The sequence below is a fragment of the Hyperolius riggenbachi genome, chromosome 10 (genome assembly GCF_040937935.1).
Source record: "Hyperolius riggenbachi isolate aHypRig1 chromosome 10, aHypRig1.pri, whole genome shotgun sequence".
Taxonomy (NCBI): Eukaryota; Metazoa; Chordata; class Amphibia; order Anura; family Hyperoliidae; genus Hyperolius; species Hyperolius riggenbachi.
In genome coordinates this window covers 209,211,321-209,229,804 of record NC_090655.1, presented here as the reverse complement: position 1 = coordinate 209,229,804, position 18,484 = coordinate 209,211,321, and the positions used below count along the sequence as shown (strand labels likewise).

Here is an 18,484-nt window from a genome sequence, read left to right as displayed (position 1 = left end):
GAGCACTCATCCCTGGCAATGGTTTTGGGTCAGGCAAGTCTAAACGTCCAGTTTGCACCAATCTTCCAAATTTAGAACGGTTATAAATTGCAGAATCGCAACTGCTGCCGTATGACCCAACATCAATGTACAAGAATTTATAGTCTGCATCAACGATAGCAAGTAAAACAATAGAGAAAAATTTCTTGTAATTGTAGAAATTACTCCCGCTGCAAGGTGGACATACCATTCGGACATGTTTTCCGTCTATTGCACCAACACAATGAGGGAAATTGCATCTTCTCCAATACAAATCAGCCACCTCCATCCATTTCTTTTTATCGGGAAATCTCATAAAGTTGGGTTGCAGCTTCAGCCAAATAACTTTGCACGTACTTAGAACGATGGACTGGATAGTACTTTTACCGAGTCTAAATTCCAGATGTAAGGCACTATACGATTGTCCAGAGGCCAGAAATCTAGGGAAAAGGTAAGTAAATAGATACATTGAATGGAGAGGGTGAGGTATAGGGATACCACATGAGACGATACTGAATAAAGGGAAGCTAAAGGTACACACACAATACTCAATTTGACAGCATATCAAGAGACACAACATACATGCCTCTCTGAGCGAATCTGATCAGAAAGGGATCTTATACATTCATTACATGTAAACTGATTGTGTTTCACTTTCAGCATGAAACAGATCACACTCAGTTGCATTGCTGCTGTTCCCTCCTCCACCCTGCATACATTACTTGCTCCGGCACACGCAAGTCACACTGTGTATGCTGTTCGCTTCTCCGCTGCAGCATCCACACCTGTGTCATCACATACTTTTACTGCTAAGGAAGTTTCACAAATACAGGGTGCAGTATTGTCCAACTACTGTACAACAGCAGCAAAATCCTTAGGTGTATGGGCCCCTTACAGGGAACCAGAGACGTTGGTGGAAAGCTTTTATACATACCTGGCCATTCCTCCAGCCTCGTATGCACAGATAGCTCCCATGCTGGCGACCACCGCTGCCTGGATCCGTCTGCACCGTGTGCCGTCATTACCGCCGGTCGCCCAGCACACGCGGAGAATTGTCCGCATCACAGGGGCCTCCTTCCAAATACGTACTCGTGATACCGCATACTGGACAGCCGTATGAATATGGAGGTAGCCCCTGTGATGCCGACAATTGGCCGCATCTGCCGGAAGTGACGGGACCCGGTACCAGCGATAGAGGAAGCGGAATATGGTGGCGTGGGAGCGATCCATGCTTATGGGGCTGGAAGAAACCCCAGGTATGTATAAAAGCTTATTCTATTTATAATGACCATTCGTCTATGGTTCCCTTTAATAGTGAATATTACTATAAATGTTTACAAATGGTGGCTGGTGCAAACCACATTAATACAAGGATGTGCAGGATTGCAGTAGCATTACCAAATGCTAGGAGGAATTACTGGACTTATGTTTATGTACAAATGTGAAAATGACCTAAAGTTTCCAGAAGCCGCAATTTCAAGAACACAGGTACTACAACATCCGTTGCACACAAACCTGTACTGCCCATGTAGTGCCGATGTTATTCAGCCTCAAGTGCGCCTCACAATGACTGAACAGTACACTGTGGAACACGTACCTGTGATTGACACCGCCTATTGTGCAGATTCAGTACAGCCCTACCTGCAAGTCAGCAGCATAACATACATGGTGAAGGGGAGGAACTAGCGTACAAGGGATGATTGCACAGCTGTGAAAAGGGACATGCTGGAATAGTGACCCTGGAGGAATGTACAGGTAAGTAAAATTGATTGTATATCTGCCTTGATAAATCATTTCCATTTACAGCATGAATACTGACACCAGACATGCAAGTGGAATAATAAGAGGGGGAAGTGGATACAAATTTTTATACTATCACATTTTTTTGTGTTTGTGGGGAGGAGGCGGGGGAGGGGCCTTCATACATTATATGATAAAGAAGGAAACATTTCATGAACACACCATGAGAGGGTATAAAAAAAACTTGACGAAATGATGAGAAAGCAATACACAAACATAGTGAAGTAGGTGAGTAGTAATGTCTCATACACAAGGAGGATGCAAGGAAGGAATAACTTGGGTTATTTACCTTAAAGTCACCAAAAGTCGTTCACATGGAGGAACTGCTCGCCGGAAATGGGTATCCTCACGTTGAAGCTCAGGAGATAGCTCTTGCAAAAGTTCATCAAAACTACAAACATAGCACAATTGCTTATTTTGTGTTACATACAATTGCAGCCGACATACAGAAAGAAATAGAAATGATAACAATCTTACCTCACAATAGACATGCGGGCATAACTAAAAAATTTATCTGGGTGCTTGCGCAAATCATTGTACAATGTCCAAAATTGGCCCTTCTCTCTCCTCTCCGTCAATAAAGGGTGTACCCAGTACCTCCTGTGCTTTGCTTGTTTCCTGGTAACAATCGCAATGATAATAATCAAAGCTAAACCTGCTAAAAAATACATTTTCTCGCTCACCACACACCAGCAAACTCCTTTCCCCTTGACAACACCTTCACAACCCACACCCAGGAAATGACATCACCACCTACAATGCAAAAAAAAAAACTTTACAAACTACTTCCCCTTTAATCAAAAACGCTTGGTTTTCTCTGGGAAAAAAACGCATAGAATAAACGCATACAAACGCATCACTAACGCGTACAAACGCATGCGTTTTTATACATGCGTTTTCTGTGCTCTTTCCATGCGTTCCAAAACGCAGAATATGTGAACAGCCAACAGACCAAGAGGTCTCAGTGCAATAACAGTACATGAAAAGAAAAACTGCAATGCAAATATCACAATATAATACAAACATTAATACCCTCTATCACCCTTGCCTATGCATGCCCATTAAAGTGGACCTGTACTCTTGCACAGGACAGAAGGAAAACATAAAGAAATGCACCCTGTATGTATTTACAGAGTTTAGCCTGGCCCTGTCTAATTCCTGCTAATATATGTCTAATAACAAGTCTTAATTTGATCTTTCCCCGTGTCACCTGACTGCCACGGCAGATAAGGCAGATAAGCTCATTTGTAAGCACAGGATGTTAACAATATGTCTGCTTCCATGAAAGAAGGAAGTAGAAACACTTGTGATTTATTTTTGGATTTGTATCAGCTGTAACAAAGAAATATTTCTCTTTAACCATTTACAATACAATACAATAACATTTGTAAAGCGCTTTTCTCCCATAGGACTCAAAGCGCATCTAAGCCTCCTGGACGTAAAAGCTACGTCCAGGAGGCCATGTGCGCACCCGCGGTGGATCACGCGTGTGTACGCGCGCTCCCGGCCGCGGATCGTTAGCCCAGGAATCAATCAATCGGGCCATGGTGCCCGATGATTGATTCCTCTACCCCGCAGAAAAAGCGACTGCTTCGCTTTTTCTGACTCTTACGTTCCCCTACGTCCCTCTAAGCGTACATGTTACGCTTAGAGTGACGTCATGTAATCAAACTCATAGCTGCCATCTTGTAGCCAAAAAGTCAAACTACAACTAAATGTAAAAAACAAAAATCAACACATATTTACATCAAAAAATTACTATTTACATCCCACCCTCCCAAAAATACCCAAATAAAATGTTTAATAAAAAAAACAAAAAACATTACAATAAAAAAAAAAAACATGTACATATTTACCTAAGGGTCTAAACTTTTTAAATATCAATGTAAAGATGAAATATTTCTATTTTTTTTAATTATAAGCTTGTAAATAGTGATGGATGCAAAACGGAAAAAATGCACTTTTATTTCCAAACAAAATATTGCCACCATACATTGTGATAGGGGCATAATTTATACGGTGTAATAACCTGGACAAATACAATACATGAGTTTTAATTATGGAGGCATGTATTAATTTAAAACTATAAGGGACGAAAACTGACAAATAATTATTTTTTTTCCCGTTTTTTTCTTATTCTTCGTGTTAAAATGCATTTACAGTAAAGTGGCTCTTAGCAAAATGTACCACCCAAAGAAAGCCTAATTGGTGGCATAAAGAAGAAGATATAGATCAGTTCATTGTGGTAAGTAGTGATAAAGTTATAGGCTAATGAATAGGAGGTGAACATTGCTCTGATGCTTAAAGAGAAAACGACTGAGGGCTGAAGTGGTTAAGGGCTCATTCACACTTGAGCATTTTGCCAGCGATTTCGGCAAAACGCTCAAACGCTAGCGCTTTTCAAAGCGCTAGGGTAATAAAAGTCTATAGGCCCGTTCTGATTTGGGCGATTTGCACTAATCGCCGCAATTCGCCCAAAAACGCTAAACGCAAACGCGTAGCCTGCACCATTTTCAGGCGATTTCCCGGCGATCGCGTTTTAGTGCTATAGAAGCGCAAAACGCAATCGCTAAAAAATCGCCAGGTGTGAATGGTGATTGTTTTTGGCGTTAATCGACAAAAAACACCAGAGCAAAACACTAGCAAAATCACTGGCATTTTGCGATCTGCAAGTGTGAATGGGCCCTAAAGGTTATTATGCTGTTGCTTATCTTATAGAACAGAGAGGAAGTTCTGAGTTCAGAACTTATCCCCCCCCCCCCCCGCCTGTTTAACCCCCTTAAATTATGTTCCCTGCCCTTGTTGGAAACCTCTTATTGCTAGAACAGATCATCACTCACTAGAGTACCAATGATAGCATTGGTCTAGAAGAGTACCAATGATAGCATTGGTACTCTAGTGAGTGATGATGTGTTCTAGCTATAAGCGGTTTCCACCAAGGGCAGGGAACGTAATTTGGTGCTTTCTCATCATCAAACTTTTTTTTTTATAGATAGACGACAACATCCATGACTTGGATTGATCAAATGTCCTATTATGAGATTCCTGCACTGGTGACTCCATCCTACAGATGTTATAGCCAATATTTTATATTGAGTTTGGGCATTTGAAAATGGTAGATTATATATAACTAAGTTTGAACAAGCATTTATTTTGCAAATTTAAAGGATTTTTGTTGTTCAGTCGCTATTCAGTCATGTCCGCCTCTTATTAACCCCAAAGGGTAAAACACTGTTAAAAAAGCATTTATACGCAAGTATTGAGTGCTTATAATAAATCTATATGTGATAAAGGGTACTTAGGGTGACATTATTTCCAATAGGGGCATTCAGCAAATACCATGCTTCCTAAAGAGATATATGCTATAATAATGTCATACCTCCCAACGTTTTGAGATAAGAAAGAGGGACACTTAAGCCACACCTCTAATCTCGCTGCGACACACCCCTAGTTACGCATACCATAAAGATTTCAAAAGAAAAATATGGTGTTTTATAATTCAAACCACACTGAACCTTTCTTTCTTGGTTCATATTCCTTCATATTAACATTTGAAAATAAGAAATATATCATTTTAAAGGATGGGAATAAAGTTTAGAGACAATTAAACACATTTTTCAGTAGATAAAATACATCTATTTACAAAGATCTGTACATCAGTCCTGAAAGAGGGACAAATGAGGAAGAAAGAGGGACAGGACTCCCAAAGAGAGACTGTCCCTCCAAAAGAGGGACAGTTGGGAGCTATGATAATGTTGAGAAACACTGCTACAGATACATGACCATTGATGGGGAACAGAACAACTGGCACGTTTCTAAGGTTACTGGTAGGCTAAAGAAGGACTGGGAGTGAGAAAATGTGCTTGGGAATCAGGCAAATAATGTTCCAGTGCTATTGTACAAGCACAAGAGACAGCATATCTGTATATGTAGCTTGTGAAAACAAGCATACACTGGTCTTTATGCTGCTTCCTAGCATTCTGCACAGAATGATGATGCATAGACTAGCATCAGCAGTCACTCCTTCAACTGGGCTGCCTCAGGTAATTAACCCTTAGACTGGTGCCGACATCTATAGGTGTGTGACAAACACCAGCCAATCCCATCGTACTATGCCACAGTTGTCAAACAAACTTCTCACCTATTAGAGACTTCTGGAGGCAAATCCACTGTGAGCACACTAAACATTTAAGATTGGTTGATATGCCCATACGTGGTACAATCTCGTTTGTATGAACAATCAATACAAAAAAAGAAGGGACCTCGGAGTTAGCTCCCTGAAAGGAAAAATGGTTAATTGTCTCTTTTTTGTCCCCAGTATAGGAAGTCAGGTGTAGGTGCCCTCAGTATAGGTATGTAGTTGCCCTCAGTATAGGAATGTAGGTACCATCAGTATAGGCATGTAGTTGCCCTCAGTATAGGTATGTAGGTGCCCTCAGTATAGGTATGTATTTGCCCTCAGTTTAGGTATGTAGGTGCCCTCAGTATAGGTGTGTAGTTGCCCTCCCTCAGTATAGGTATGTAGGTGCCATCAGTATGGGTATGTAGGTGCTCTCAGTATAGGTATGTAGTTGCCCTCAGTATAGGTATGTAGTTGCCCTCAGTATAGGTATGTAGTTGCCCTCCCTCAGTATAGGTATGTAGGTGCTATCAGTATGGGTATGTAGGTGCTCTCAGTATAGGTATGTAGTTGCCCTCAGTATAGGTATGTAGTTGCCCTCAGTATAGGTATGTAGTTGCCCTCAGTATAGGTATGTAGGTGCCCTCAGTATAAGTATGTAGGTGCCCTCAGTATAGGTATGTAGGTGCCCTCAGTATAGGTATGTAGGTGCCCTCAGTATAGGTATGTATGTGCCATCAGTATAGGTATGTAGGTGCCATCAGTATGGGTATGTAGGTGCTCTCAGTATAGGTATGTAGTTGCCCTCAGTATAGGTATGTAGTTGCCCTCAGTATAGGTATGTAGGTGCCCTCAGTATAAGTATGTAGGTGCCCTCAGTATAGGTATGTAGGTGCCCTCAGTATAGGTATGTAGGTGCCATCAGTATAGGTATGTAGGTGCCATCAGTATGGGTATGTAGGTGCTCTCAGTATAGGTATGTAGGTGCCTTCAGTATGGGTATGTAGGTGCTCTCAGTATAGGTATGTATTTACCCTCAGTATAGGTATGTAGTTACCCTCAGTATAGGTATGTAGGTGCCATCAGTATAGGTAGCAAAGCATAGGTGCCCCAGTATGAAAAGTCAGGTGTAGAAGCCCCTTAGCATAGGAAGTCAGGTGTAGGTGCCATCAGTATAGGTATGAAGGTGCAATCCGTATAGGTATGTCGGTGCCCTCATTATAGGGCAGTGGAGTGGCACAGACAATGTGATCAGCCGTTGTGGGGGGTGAGTTGATCTGCCAGGTGGCTCACTCGCGGGGTCTTAGTCAGACAGGTGTACAGGCCTTTAATTGTATGGTAGATGTAACTAAAAATATTAGCTCAAAATGGAGATCTGGAGTTTATATATAGACACCCAATAAAATACAACATATTAATTTGTGGTTCTGTTCATTTATTGTAGTGCAATCTGCTTTTATGCTGAAACTTGGAGTGGAAATATTTCGGAGACAGGGTTCTGTGCAAAAGCATCATGATGGAGGGTCTGCCACCCCTCCCATCTCCGGGTAAGAGGAGACTTTTCATTTCTTATAAAGGATGATTTGCATATTTAGTAGTGTTGCATTGTGGGAGACATCATATGCTCACTCCAACCTGCATACTTGCAAATACTTTCGGTTTTAAGAAGGCAAACTTTTGTTTTGCATTTCTTATAAAGGATAAGGGAAGTACACAGTATTCACCTAAATACACACCTCTGATAGAATGCATGTATTCAGTCAGTGTGCGTTTCCTACAGGTGGCTCCAGTAACAGGAACCCTCCAGAGAGATGTACAGGTCCTCTCTATTCCCAAGATTCCACACTGGAGGGGCACACACTCTCACAGCATTGCAAGGTAGATGGAACAGGTCTTAAAAGCTCTGTATTGTTTATACAGATAGTGGTAGACAAAACAAACAAATGAACAAATGTGATAAATGTTTTATTTGTTCATTTGTAAGGATGACAGTCTGACTAAAGTTAAAAAGGAGAAAGAAGAGACAGATGTGAGACATGAGACATGTGAGGAGGAAAAAATTCCTGGAGACATCTGCACAAGTGAGGAATACTAAATAAAAGTCACACATTCTCGTTCAGTCTCTAGAACAATCTCTCCACGCCCCTCCTCTGTCAGTGAAAAAGAATGGTGCAGCATGTGATTAGCAATGGGGCGAATATGTGCACCCACCAACCAGACACAACATTGAAGCCACTAATGGGAATAACACTAAAATATCTCATTGTAGTGGCATCTGACAAAGGCTGCAGTGCTTCATGCAGTAAGTGAGCTGTCATTTCTTGGAGGTAGATATCTGCCTGGCATCCTTAATATCTACTCTTGGTTGGTATTTCTCTTTCATTAGTAGTTTATGCCTTTTGCTGATACTATTTATATATCAGTGATCCCTGCCTGTAATTTTATATGTCTGTGCTATTGCCAAGCCTTAGTCTGTATAAAGATTAAAATTGTGCCAAATAAATTCACTTCCTTCAGTAGTTTGAATTGATAAAGCTAATTCAAAGCTGCGTTAAATGTATATGCAAACTGGAATGATTTGCGTCTCAAGTAATGTGCAGAGACATGCACAGTCTGGTATATTGTCATGGTATCAGTCACACGGCATCATTCTCCTCTCTACTCTCAGATCCTGGAGATGTAAAGGTAAAGAAAGCTGAGGAGGAAGAAGAAATGCATGTAGTGAAGGTAGAAGAAGAGGAGATTCCAGTAGCGATCAGCACAGGTGAGTAATACACACTAAGGCTACGTATACAGTGTGGCGTTGTGGTGGGACCTTATGTGGGCATTTTAACATAGAAAGTCGCACGGCAATAGTACTGTAAGTTTATGCAGCATTCAGAGTGCATGTGGTGCATTACCCCATAACGTATGCACTAACAGAGGCAGTGAAGCATACTTTTCATTGACTGTATGCAACCTAATGGTTGCATAATGTGTGGTGTGATTTTTTTCCATCCGTTGCATCCGTTCTACAGGCAACGCAATGAAGCTTCCACTGTGAGCGTAGCCTTAGGGGCAGGTATATTAAGGAGATATGTCGAAGAATAATTTAATGTGTACACTGGTGTAGGGATCACCATAGCAGTCACAGCGGTTTCCATGGGGCCCGTAGCCATGGGGGGACCCTGTTTCAGCGGAGGGGTTACAAGGGTCTACAGTGGGCCTTATGGAGAGCCATGGAGAAGTGACGTTACTCTTCCATCTTCATAGTTACATAGTTACATAGTTACATAGTTACCTTGGTTGAAAAAAGACATACGTCCATCGAGTTCAACCAGTACAAAGTACAACTCCAGCCTGCTCCCTCACATATCCCTGTTGATCATAAAATCCCTGGATTAACATCATTGGCATTACCTAGTAATTGTAGCCATGGATGTCATTCAACGCAAGGAAAGCATCTAAGCCCCCTTTAAATGCAGGTATAGAGTTTGCCATAACGACTTCCTGTGGCAATGCATTCCACATCTTAATCACTCTTACTGTAAAGAACCCTTTCCTAAATAAATGGCTAAAACGTTTTTCCTCCATGCGCAGATCATGTCCTCTAGTCCTTTGAGAAGGCCTAGGGACAAAAAGCTCATCCGCCAAGCTATTATATTGCCCTCTGATGTATTTATACATGTTAATTAGATCTCCTCTAAGGCGTCTTTTCTCTAGACTAAATAAACCCAGTTTATCTAACCTTTCTTGGTAAGTGAGACCTTCCATCCCACGTATCAATTTTGTTGCTCGTCTCTGCACCTGCTCTAAAACTGCAATATCTTTTTTGTAATGTGGTGCCCAGAACTGAATTCCATATTCCAGATGTGGCCTTACTAGAGAGTTAAACAGGGGCAATATTATGCTAGCATCTCGAGTTTTTATTTCCCTTTTAATGCATCCCAAAATTTTGTTAGCTTTAGCTGCAGCGGCTTGGCATTGAGTACGATTATTTAACTTGTTGTCGATGAGTACTCCTAAGTCCTTCTCCAAGTTTGATGTCCCCAACTGTATCCCATTTATTTTGTATGGTGTTAGACCATTGGTACGACCAAAATGCATGACTTTACATTTGTCAACATTGAATTTCATCTGCCATGTATGTGCCCATATAGCCATCCTATCCAGATCCTGTTGCAATATAACACTATCTTCCTTAGAGTTGATGATTCTGCACAATTTTGTATCATCTGCAAAAATAGCAACATTGCTCACTACTGTATCCACTAGGTCATTAATAAATAAATTGAAGAGCACTGGACCCAGTACAGACCCCTGTGGGACCCCACTGCTAACAGTCTCCCATTTTGAGTATGATCCATTGACCACAACTCTTTGTTTTCTGTCCATTAGCCAGTTCCCTATCCAAGCACACAGACTCTTCCCCAGTCCTTGCATCCTCATCTTTTGCACCAGACTTTTGTGGGGAACAGTGTCGAATGCCTTAGCAAAGTCTAAGTATATCACATCTACAGCATTCCCAATATCCATATTAGCATTCACTACCTCATAAAAGCTGAGCATGTTAGTCAAACAGGACCTGTCTTTAGTAAACCCATGTTGATGCTGAGAAATAAGATTATTTTCTACTATGAAATCATGTATAGTATCTCTTAGTAACCCCTCAAATAGTTTGCATACAACTGATGTTAAGCTTACAGGTCTATAATTTCCTGGATCTGATTTTTTGCCCTTCTTAAATAATGGGAAAACGTGGGCTGTACGCCAATCCACTGGGACTCTGCCAGTTGCAAGAGAGTCACAAAAGATAAGATAAAGGGGTTTATCTATAACTGAACTTAATTCCCTTAGCACCCGAGGATGCATGCCATCCGGGCCAGGTGCCTTGTCTATTTTTAATTTATTTAGTCTTGCCTTTACTTCTTCCTGCGTTAAGTATTTAATATTACAGTTAGAAGATTGAGACTCTTCCACCTCTGTAATTTGCAACAGTGCTGTTTCCTTTGTAAAGACAGAAGCAAAGAAAGCATTTAATAACTCTGCCTTACCTTGGTCATCCACCATTGAGTTCCCACCCTCATCCTTTAGGAGTCCTATACAGTCAACCTTTCTTTTTTTAGAGTTGATGTACTTGTAAAACTTTTTTGGGTTAGATTTGATATCCCTAGCGATTTGATTTTCAGCTTCGATCTTTGCCAGCCTAATTTCTTTTTTACAATTTTTATTGCACTCCTTATAATTGCTTAGTGCAGCCTCGGTCCCCTCCTGTTTTAGGACCTTATAGGCATTCTTTTTCCTCTTCATTTTATCTTTAACCTTTCTATTCATCCATAGAGGCCTTTTTTTATTCCTAGACATTTTGTTTCCATATGGGATATACATACTACAATATTGATTGAGAATACGTTTAAAAGCTTGCCATTTCCCTTCAGTGTCCTCCCCTTGTAGTATATTATCCCAGTTCACCAAACTTAGTGCCTGCCTGATTTGATTGAACTTTGCTTTTCTAAAATTCATAGTTTTAGTGGTCCCGCTGCCCCGTGGCCTATCAGTCACCAGATCAAACGTTCTATTTCCCAAATGTTCTTGAACCTGCACATTTGATACATTATCTGGTCTATTCGAAATGATCAGATCCAGTAACGCATTCCCCCTAGTTGGTTCCGTTACCATTTGAGTCAAGTAATTGTCCTGTAGTGCTGCCAGAAATCTGCTGCTTTTACCAGAATGGGTAGCCTCAATACTCCAGTTAATGTCTGGAAAGTTGAAGTCGCCCATAACTATGATCTTCCTCCTAGGTGTCTCCGTAGTTTCAGTTGCGTCTCTCATCACATGACCAGCCAGTTACGTAATGAAAGACGCCGCTGGAACTACAGAGATGGGATGCCTAGGGCTAAGGCGGATCGCATTTTGGAAGCGCAGAGAGGTGAGTTGCTTACCAAATACATGGGGGTGGGGGCTACCTCTGGTTACCTAAAACTGGTGATGTCTGCACTGGCTACCTATACTGGGGGGGATATCACTGGCTACTTATAATGATGGGGTGGGGGGCTAGTTCTGGCTACTTAATATGGGGGCATCTATGACTACCAAATACTGGGATGCACCTCTGTCTACCACCTATTCTAGGGGTCTCCTTGATACTGGAGGCACCTTGGGCTACCTAATACTATTTGAGGAACACCTTTGGCTACCTTATTCTACTGGGATGCACATCTGGCTACCTAATACATTCTGGGGAGCTTTACAGGACTACCTAATATTGCTAATTGTGGACATATCTGGCTATCTAATACTACTGGTTGGGGAGGAATTTGGGGTAAAAGCTACCTAATACAACTGTCTGGAAGAGGATGATGAGGGGGCAGAAGAGCTGCTTAAGCTTAACAGAACTATTTTTTGGTGGGAGTGGAGGCACAAAGGCTGATATAGGATTTTGCTGTGTGGCCAATGGATTTCTAGCTATGTGCCTGAATGTGTAGCTTGCACTATAGATCACAGCATAGTGTATTATAGACTTATTTTATGTTTATGTTTCTTTCTTATAGTTGCACCGAGTAGCCATAATGAGAGATGTAGCAGTGTTCTCCCTTCCCAGCATCCTAAACAGGAAGACCATCACAGCCTGTCACAGGATTATCAGGTAGCTGGAGTGAGGAGTCTCATGGCATAATACAGCAGAGTTGTGTAGTAAAGTTGGGAGTAAAGAGAATCATTCTTCTAGTAGAGCTTCAATTCTGTTATTAAGATCCTCAGAGAGCTCTCTGCCATGAGCTGCCATGTTGAACTTACATTGACCAGCATGAGAGACTGTGAGAGCAATAACACCAAATTTATCACCCCTGGCTCCCATTCACACCTCAGACCTTGTAACACTAACAAGTAGGGATGATCAATGAGATGCAAATATTTCCGAGTTGATGTAAATGTGTATGCAAATACTGTGTGACTGTGTTTGCAAATATCTTCCAAGGAATTTACCCTAATCTTTACTCCTGAAAGGGGTTGGTGAACATGGACATTTTACTTCAATTTACCATTAGTTTGACTGCAGTTTGGTCAGCTTTTCTTCGAATCACCCCCAGTTTCTTAATCACTTATGTAGCCGGGCATGAACTGATGTCTTACTGGATGCAAACTGAAAGCTATCCAAAGTCAGAGGTTTGTGTGGATGATGCCTCAGTGCTAAAGATTTATTACAGCAGGCTAGACCATCTTGTTCTGTATGCTCATGAATGTTATACTGAGGAGCCACAAAATTCCCAACATCAGCTTTCTGGTAATTGGTTGTTGAGCGACTAGGATCATAAACTGTATAACTGCCACCTCTCTTGCCGCATTTGAGCACCTGTTTGTAAGAACTTCTACACAGCCATCTGCTTAGTGAAAAATCTGTATGCTATGTCTTAAAAAGTGGTTACATTTTGTTTAGACTGTCACATAGTAGTTGTATTACTTTTTGTCTTTTCAGAATGAAAATGTTGTTGTTGTTAAAGTAGAAGTGAAGGAGGAAGAGGATGAGGAGGAGGAATGGGTGAATGATGCTGAGCCATGTAAGAAAGAGGAAAATCATCTGGAGATCAGCACAGGTGAGGAATAAACACCAATTGCATCAAAATCACAGATGCCTCTCCCTATTTGGTCCACTTAATTCCCTTTAAAGTGGACCTGTAGTCTTGCACAGGACAGAAGGAAGCATAGAGAAATGTATGTATTTAGATAGTTTAGATGTCTAATTCCCCTTCATCTTTGACTAAGCGCAAGTTGTAATTTGATATCTCAGCTGTGTTAGCAGTTTGCCACGGCAGAGATCTGAATGATGAACACAGGATGTTAACAATATGTCTAATTAACGCTAGGCAGCAGAGGCCCACAGTCATCTAATATTAATGTGTAGGAAGCCAGGATTGGCAGAGATAGGAGCAGAGCCAACATGAGTACAGGCAACTGATAGCAATGAAACCCCACATAACTTGCTCCATGGAAAATAGTAACAGATGCAGGGCACCGCTGACATAGTCAGCACTTCCCCTGCTATTTGCTTTTTGGGGCTGGTGGTGGTGGTTAATGGTGTGGGGGATGTTTTCTTGGCACACTTTAGGCCCCTTAGTTCCAATTGGGTATTGTTTAAATCAGGGCTGTGGAGTCGGTCCAAAAATCCACCGACTCCGACTCCTCAGTTTAGGATTCCTCCGACTCCTCGACTCCGACTCCTCTAATTTGCATATTACAATTTTGTTGATTAAAAGTATGTAACATGAAATTCGTCTCTTAACTGCCAACGCTTAGGAATTTTACAAGACAACTGAAGTGAGAAGGATATGTAGACTACTATATTTATTCCCTTTAGACTAAAACTAGTCCTTGGTAAGAGTACTTGTAAAAGGTACAAACCGGAACAAAGAACATCTATCAGGCCCTGGGCAATGTAAGTGTGGGTACATGTAAGAATGATGTGCAGGTACTCTGCAGGGGAATGAGGAGATTCTTCCTTTATTACACATTCTTCATGCACAATCTGAACCAGGTTTATGGGCGATAGACAACACCTCTGTGTTCAATGTGTACAACATTCTCAGTGGATTCCCTGCAGCTCTGTGGGGAGTGCATATGTAGAGTATAGTACTACTGTGTAACAAAGTAAACCTGAGACAGATGAAATTAAAGTTTCATACATACCTGGGGCTTCCTCCAACCGCCTTCAGGATAATCAGTCCCTCGTTGTCCTCCACCACCACCTGGATCTTGTGCTATGAGTCCAGGTACTTGAGCCAGTCGGGCGTAGTGCGCATGCACACACTCCGCCGCCAGGAGCATACTACACCTGTGCAGCACTATTGCGCAGGTGCAGAATGTTCCTGGCTGTGGGAGCGGCATGCGGCCGGACAGCGCTGACTGGCTGAATTACCAGGACTCATATCAGAAGATCCGGGTGGTGGAGGACAGCGAGGGATTGATTAGCCTGAAGGGGGCTGGAGGAAGCCCCAGGTATGTATAAAACTTTACTTTTCATCCATCTCAGTTACCCTTTAATTTGTAGTCGCCAAACCAAATTTTAACAACATATCAAATTATTTGATTTCATCAGCAAAGGGAGTGCATACATTTGCATAAATCAGCATCAATGCAGAATTATTTCCATCTCGTTGACCATCTCTATTACACACAGCTACACATCAGGCTTTATTCTTACAGCATAGATGTTATTTACAGTGGTGTGAAAAACTATTTGCCCCCTTCCTGATTTCTTATTCTTTTGCATGTTTGTCACACTTAAATGTTTCTGCTCATCAAAAACCGTTAACTATTAGTCAAAGATAACATAATTGAACACAAAATGCAGTTTTAAATGATGTTTTTTATTATTTAGTGAGAAAAAAACCTCAAAACCTACATGGCCCTGTGTGAAAAAGAAATTGCCCCCTGAACCTAATAACTGGTTGGGCCACCCTTAGCAGCAATAACTGCAATCAAGCGTTTGCGATAACTTGCAACGAGTCTTTTACAGTGCTCTGGAGGAAATTTGGCCCACTCATCTTTGCAGAATTGTTGTAATTCAGCTTTATTTGAGGGTTTTTTAGCATGAACCGCCTTTTTAAGGTCATGCCACAACATCTCAATAGGATTCAGGTCAGGACTTTGACTAGGCCACTCCAAAGTCTTCATTTTGTTTTTCTTCAGCCATTAAGAGGTGGATTTGCTGGTGTGTTTTGGGTCATTGTCCTGCTGCAGCACCCAAGATCGCTTCAGCTTGAGTTGACGAACAGATGGCCGGACATTCTCCTTCAGGATGTTTTGGTAGACAGTAGAATTCATGGTTCCATCTATCACAGCATGCCTTCCAGGTCCTGAAGCAGCAAAACAACCCCAGACCATCACACTACCACCACCATATTTTACTGTTGGTATGATGTTCTTATGCTGAAATGCTGTGTTACTTCTACGCCAGATGTAACGGGACACGCACCTTCCAAAAAGTTCAACTTTTGTCTCGCCGGTCCACAAGGTATTTTCCCAAAAGTCTTGGCAATCATTGAGATGTTTTTTTAGCAAAATTGAGACGAGCCTTAATGTTATTTTTGCTTAAAAGTGGTTTGCGCCTTGGATATCTTCCATGCAGGCCGTTTTTGCCCAGTCTCTTTCTTATGGTGGAGTCTTGAACACTGACCTTAATTGAGGCAAGTGAGGCCTGCAGTTCTTTAGATGTTGTCCTGGGGTTTTTTGTGGCCTCTCGGATGAGTTTTCTCTGCGCTCTTGGGGTAATTTTGGTCGGCCGGCCACTCCTGGGATGGTTCATCACTGTTCCATGTGTTTGCCATTTGTGGATAATGGCTCTCACTGTGGTTCGCTGGAGTCCCAAAGCTTTAGGAATGGCTTTCAATAGATTTCAATTACAGTACTTTTGTTCTCATTTGTTCCTGAATTTCTTTGGATCTTGGCATGATGTCTAGCTTTTGAGGTGCTTTTGGTCTACTTCTCTGTGGCAGATAGCTCCTATTTAAGTGATTTCTTAATTGAAACAGGTGTGGCAGTAATCAGGCCTGGGGGTGACTACAGAAATTGAACTCAGGTGTAATAAACCACCTTTAAGTTATTTTTTTAACAAGGGGGGCAATCTCTTTTTAACACAGGGCCATTTAGATTTGGAGTTTTTTTTTCTCACTAAATAATAAAAACCATCATTTAAAACTGCATTTTGTGTTCAATTAGGTTACCTTTGACTAATAGTTAACGGTTTTTGATGAGCAGAAACATTTAAGTGTGACAAACATGCAAAAGAATAAGAAATCAGGAAGGGGGCAAATAGTTTTTCACACCACTGTAGTATATATAAGAGATTCCTGTGTACACATCATATATACTGTCACAATCAGATATGTATATCTGACCTTAAAAATACAGGGACTGCTTTATTGAAGCAGCACAAGTAACTAATTTTGATTGGTTTATTTCATTTTTGTGGACTAAGCACAGCTATTACTGTATATATACTGTATATATACATTATTTTTAATGACTATTATATGAGAAATAGAACATTTTATCATATTTTCTATTTTAATTACAGTTACAAATTCATTAGGAGTCGGAGTCGGTGCATTTTTTCCCGACTCCGACTCCAGGCACCCAAAATTGCCCGACTCCATGACTCCGACTCCACAGCCCTGGTTTAAATGCCACGGGCTACCTGAGCAATGTTTCTGACATGTCCATCTCTTCTTGACCACCATGTACCCATCCTCTGATGGCTACTTCCAGCAGAATAATGCACCATGTCACAAAGCTCGAATGATTGCAAATTGGTTTCTTGAACATGACAATGAGTTCACTGTACTAAAATGGCCCCACACAGTCACCAGATTTCAACCCAATAGAGCATCTTTGGGATGTGATGGAATGGGAGCTTCATGCCCTGGATGTGCATCCCACAAATCTCCATCAACTGCAAGATGCTATCCTATCAATACGGGCCAACATTTCTAAAGAATGCTTTCAGCACCTTGTTGAATCAATGCCACGTAGAATTAAGGCAGTTCTGAAGGCGAAAGGAGGTCAAACACTGTATTAGTATGGTGTTCCTAATAATCCTTTAGGTGAGTGTATGTGGATGAGCATGTTCAATAGCTTATTGAATTCAGTCCAGTTTCCTGAAAAGTAAATAGAAGCTAAAATACTTTTATCTGACATTTCAGTTTCCTCCCACATCCTAAAAACATACAGAATGGCTTAATTGGCTTCCCCCTAAATTGGCCCTACACTACGATACATACACTACAGATACATACATAGACATATGAGTATGGTAGGGATTAGATTGTGAGCCACTTCGAGGCACAGTTAAGTGACAAGACAATATACTCTGTACAGCGCTGCGGAAGATGGCACTATATAAATACTAAATAACAATTATAAAAGTGAGAAATAAATGTACATTAGGGTCTGCACACCCAGAAATATATCCTGTAATGAGCAAAAAGATTACTTAAAGAGGATCCGAGATGAAAAAGTAACATAACAAATAACTTGTCTATATACCTTATCTAAAGTTTAGATAGTTTACACAGCAAATATAGCTGCAAACAGCTTTAAAAGTTTATGATTATTTATTGCTGTGATACAATGAGGGCAGCCATGTTCTGTTTGTCACATTGTCACAGGCCTAAGGGCTGGAGATGACATCAGCTTGCCTGTGTGTAAATTCAGTCTCCTCCCTCCTCCCCTCTGCCTCTGAAATCAATGGCTAGTAACCTACTCCTCCTGCCCAGACTGAGTTCCCATAAGCCCCTGCTACCTGGGACTGAGTATATACTGTAGGGATAACAGTGGTGCCTGGATGAGTGAATCTGTGAATGCATTAGTTTGAACATTTGCATGCGAGTGTGCTAAGAGTTTTTTTTTTTTTGCTATTTTTCTGGCCACACCCCCTTTAGCACCTCCCTTTTCTTAATAACTTATTTAAATGTCCTAACTAGAGGCAATGTGCCTGTATTTATGTGTTTTTTTTCTTGTTACTGACCCTTGTTGCCAGGGTTTTAACCTCCTTAGTGGTAATCCCGAGTC

General features: G+C 41.3%; 1 protein-coding gene and 1 long non-coding RNA gene across 2 annotated transcripts in view; one reads left to right on the top strand and one right to left on the bottom strand.

The window, feature by feature from the left end:
* LOC137534321 (gastrula zinc finger protein XlCGF17.1-like) overlaps positions 1 to 18,484 on the top strand; it is a 35,175-nt gene that overhangs the window by 13,324 nt on the left and 3,367 nt on the right. The window contains exons 2-6 of the mRNA XM_068255767.1: positions 3,981 to 4,063; positions 7,383 to 7,485; positions 8,607 to 8,702; positions 12,472 to 12,566; positions 13,395 to 13,512. Coding sequence (XP_068111868.1) covers positions 7,452 to 7,485; positions 8,607 to 8,702; positions 12,472 to 12,566; positions 13,395 to 13,512 — 343 coding nt within the window. The 5' untranslated portion in view covers positions 3,981 to 4,063; positions 7,383 to 7,451. The remainder of the gene's footprint in view (positions 1 to 3,980; positions 4,064 to 7,382; positions 7,486 to 8,606; positions 8,703 to 12,471; positions 12,567 to 13,394; positions 13,513 to 18,484) is intronic.
* On the bottom strand, positions 39 to 2,381 carry LOC137534323 (uncharacterized). The gene is made up of 3 exons (XR_011024356.1): positions 2,296 to 2,381; positions 2,108 to 2,209; positions 39 to 458 (listed from the first exon to the last, which is right to left on the bottom strand). It is a non-coding gene; the product is annotated as an uncharacterized lncRNA (long non-coding RNA).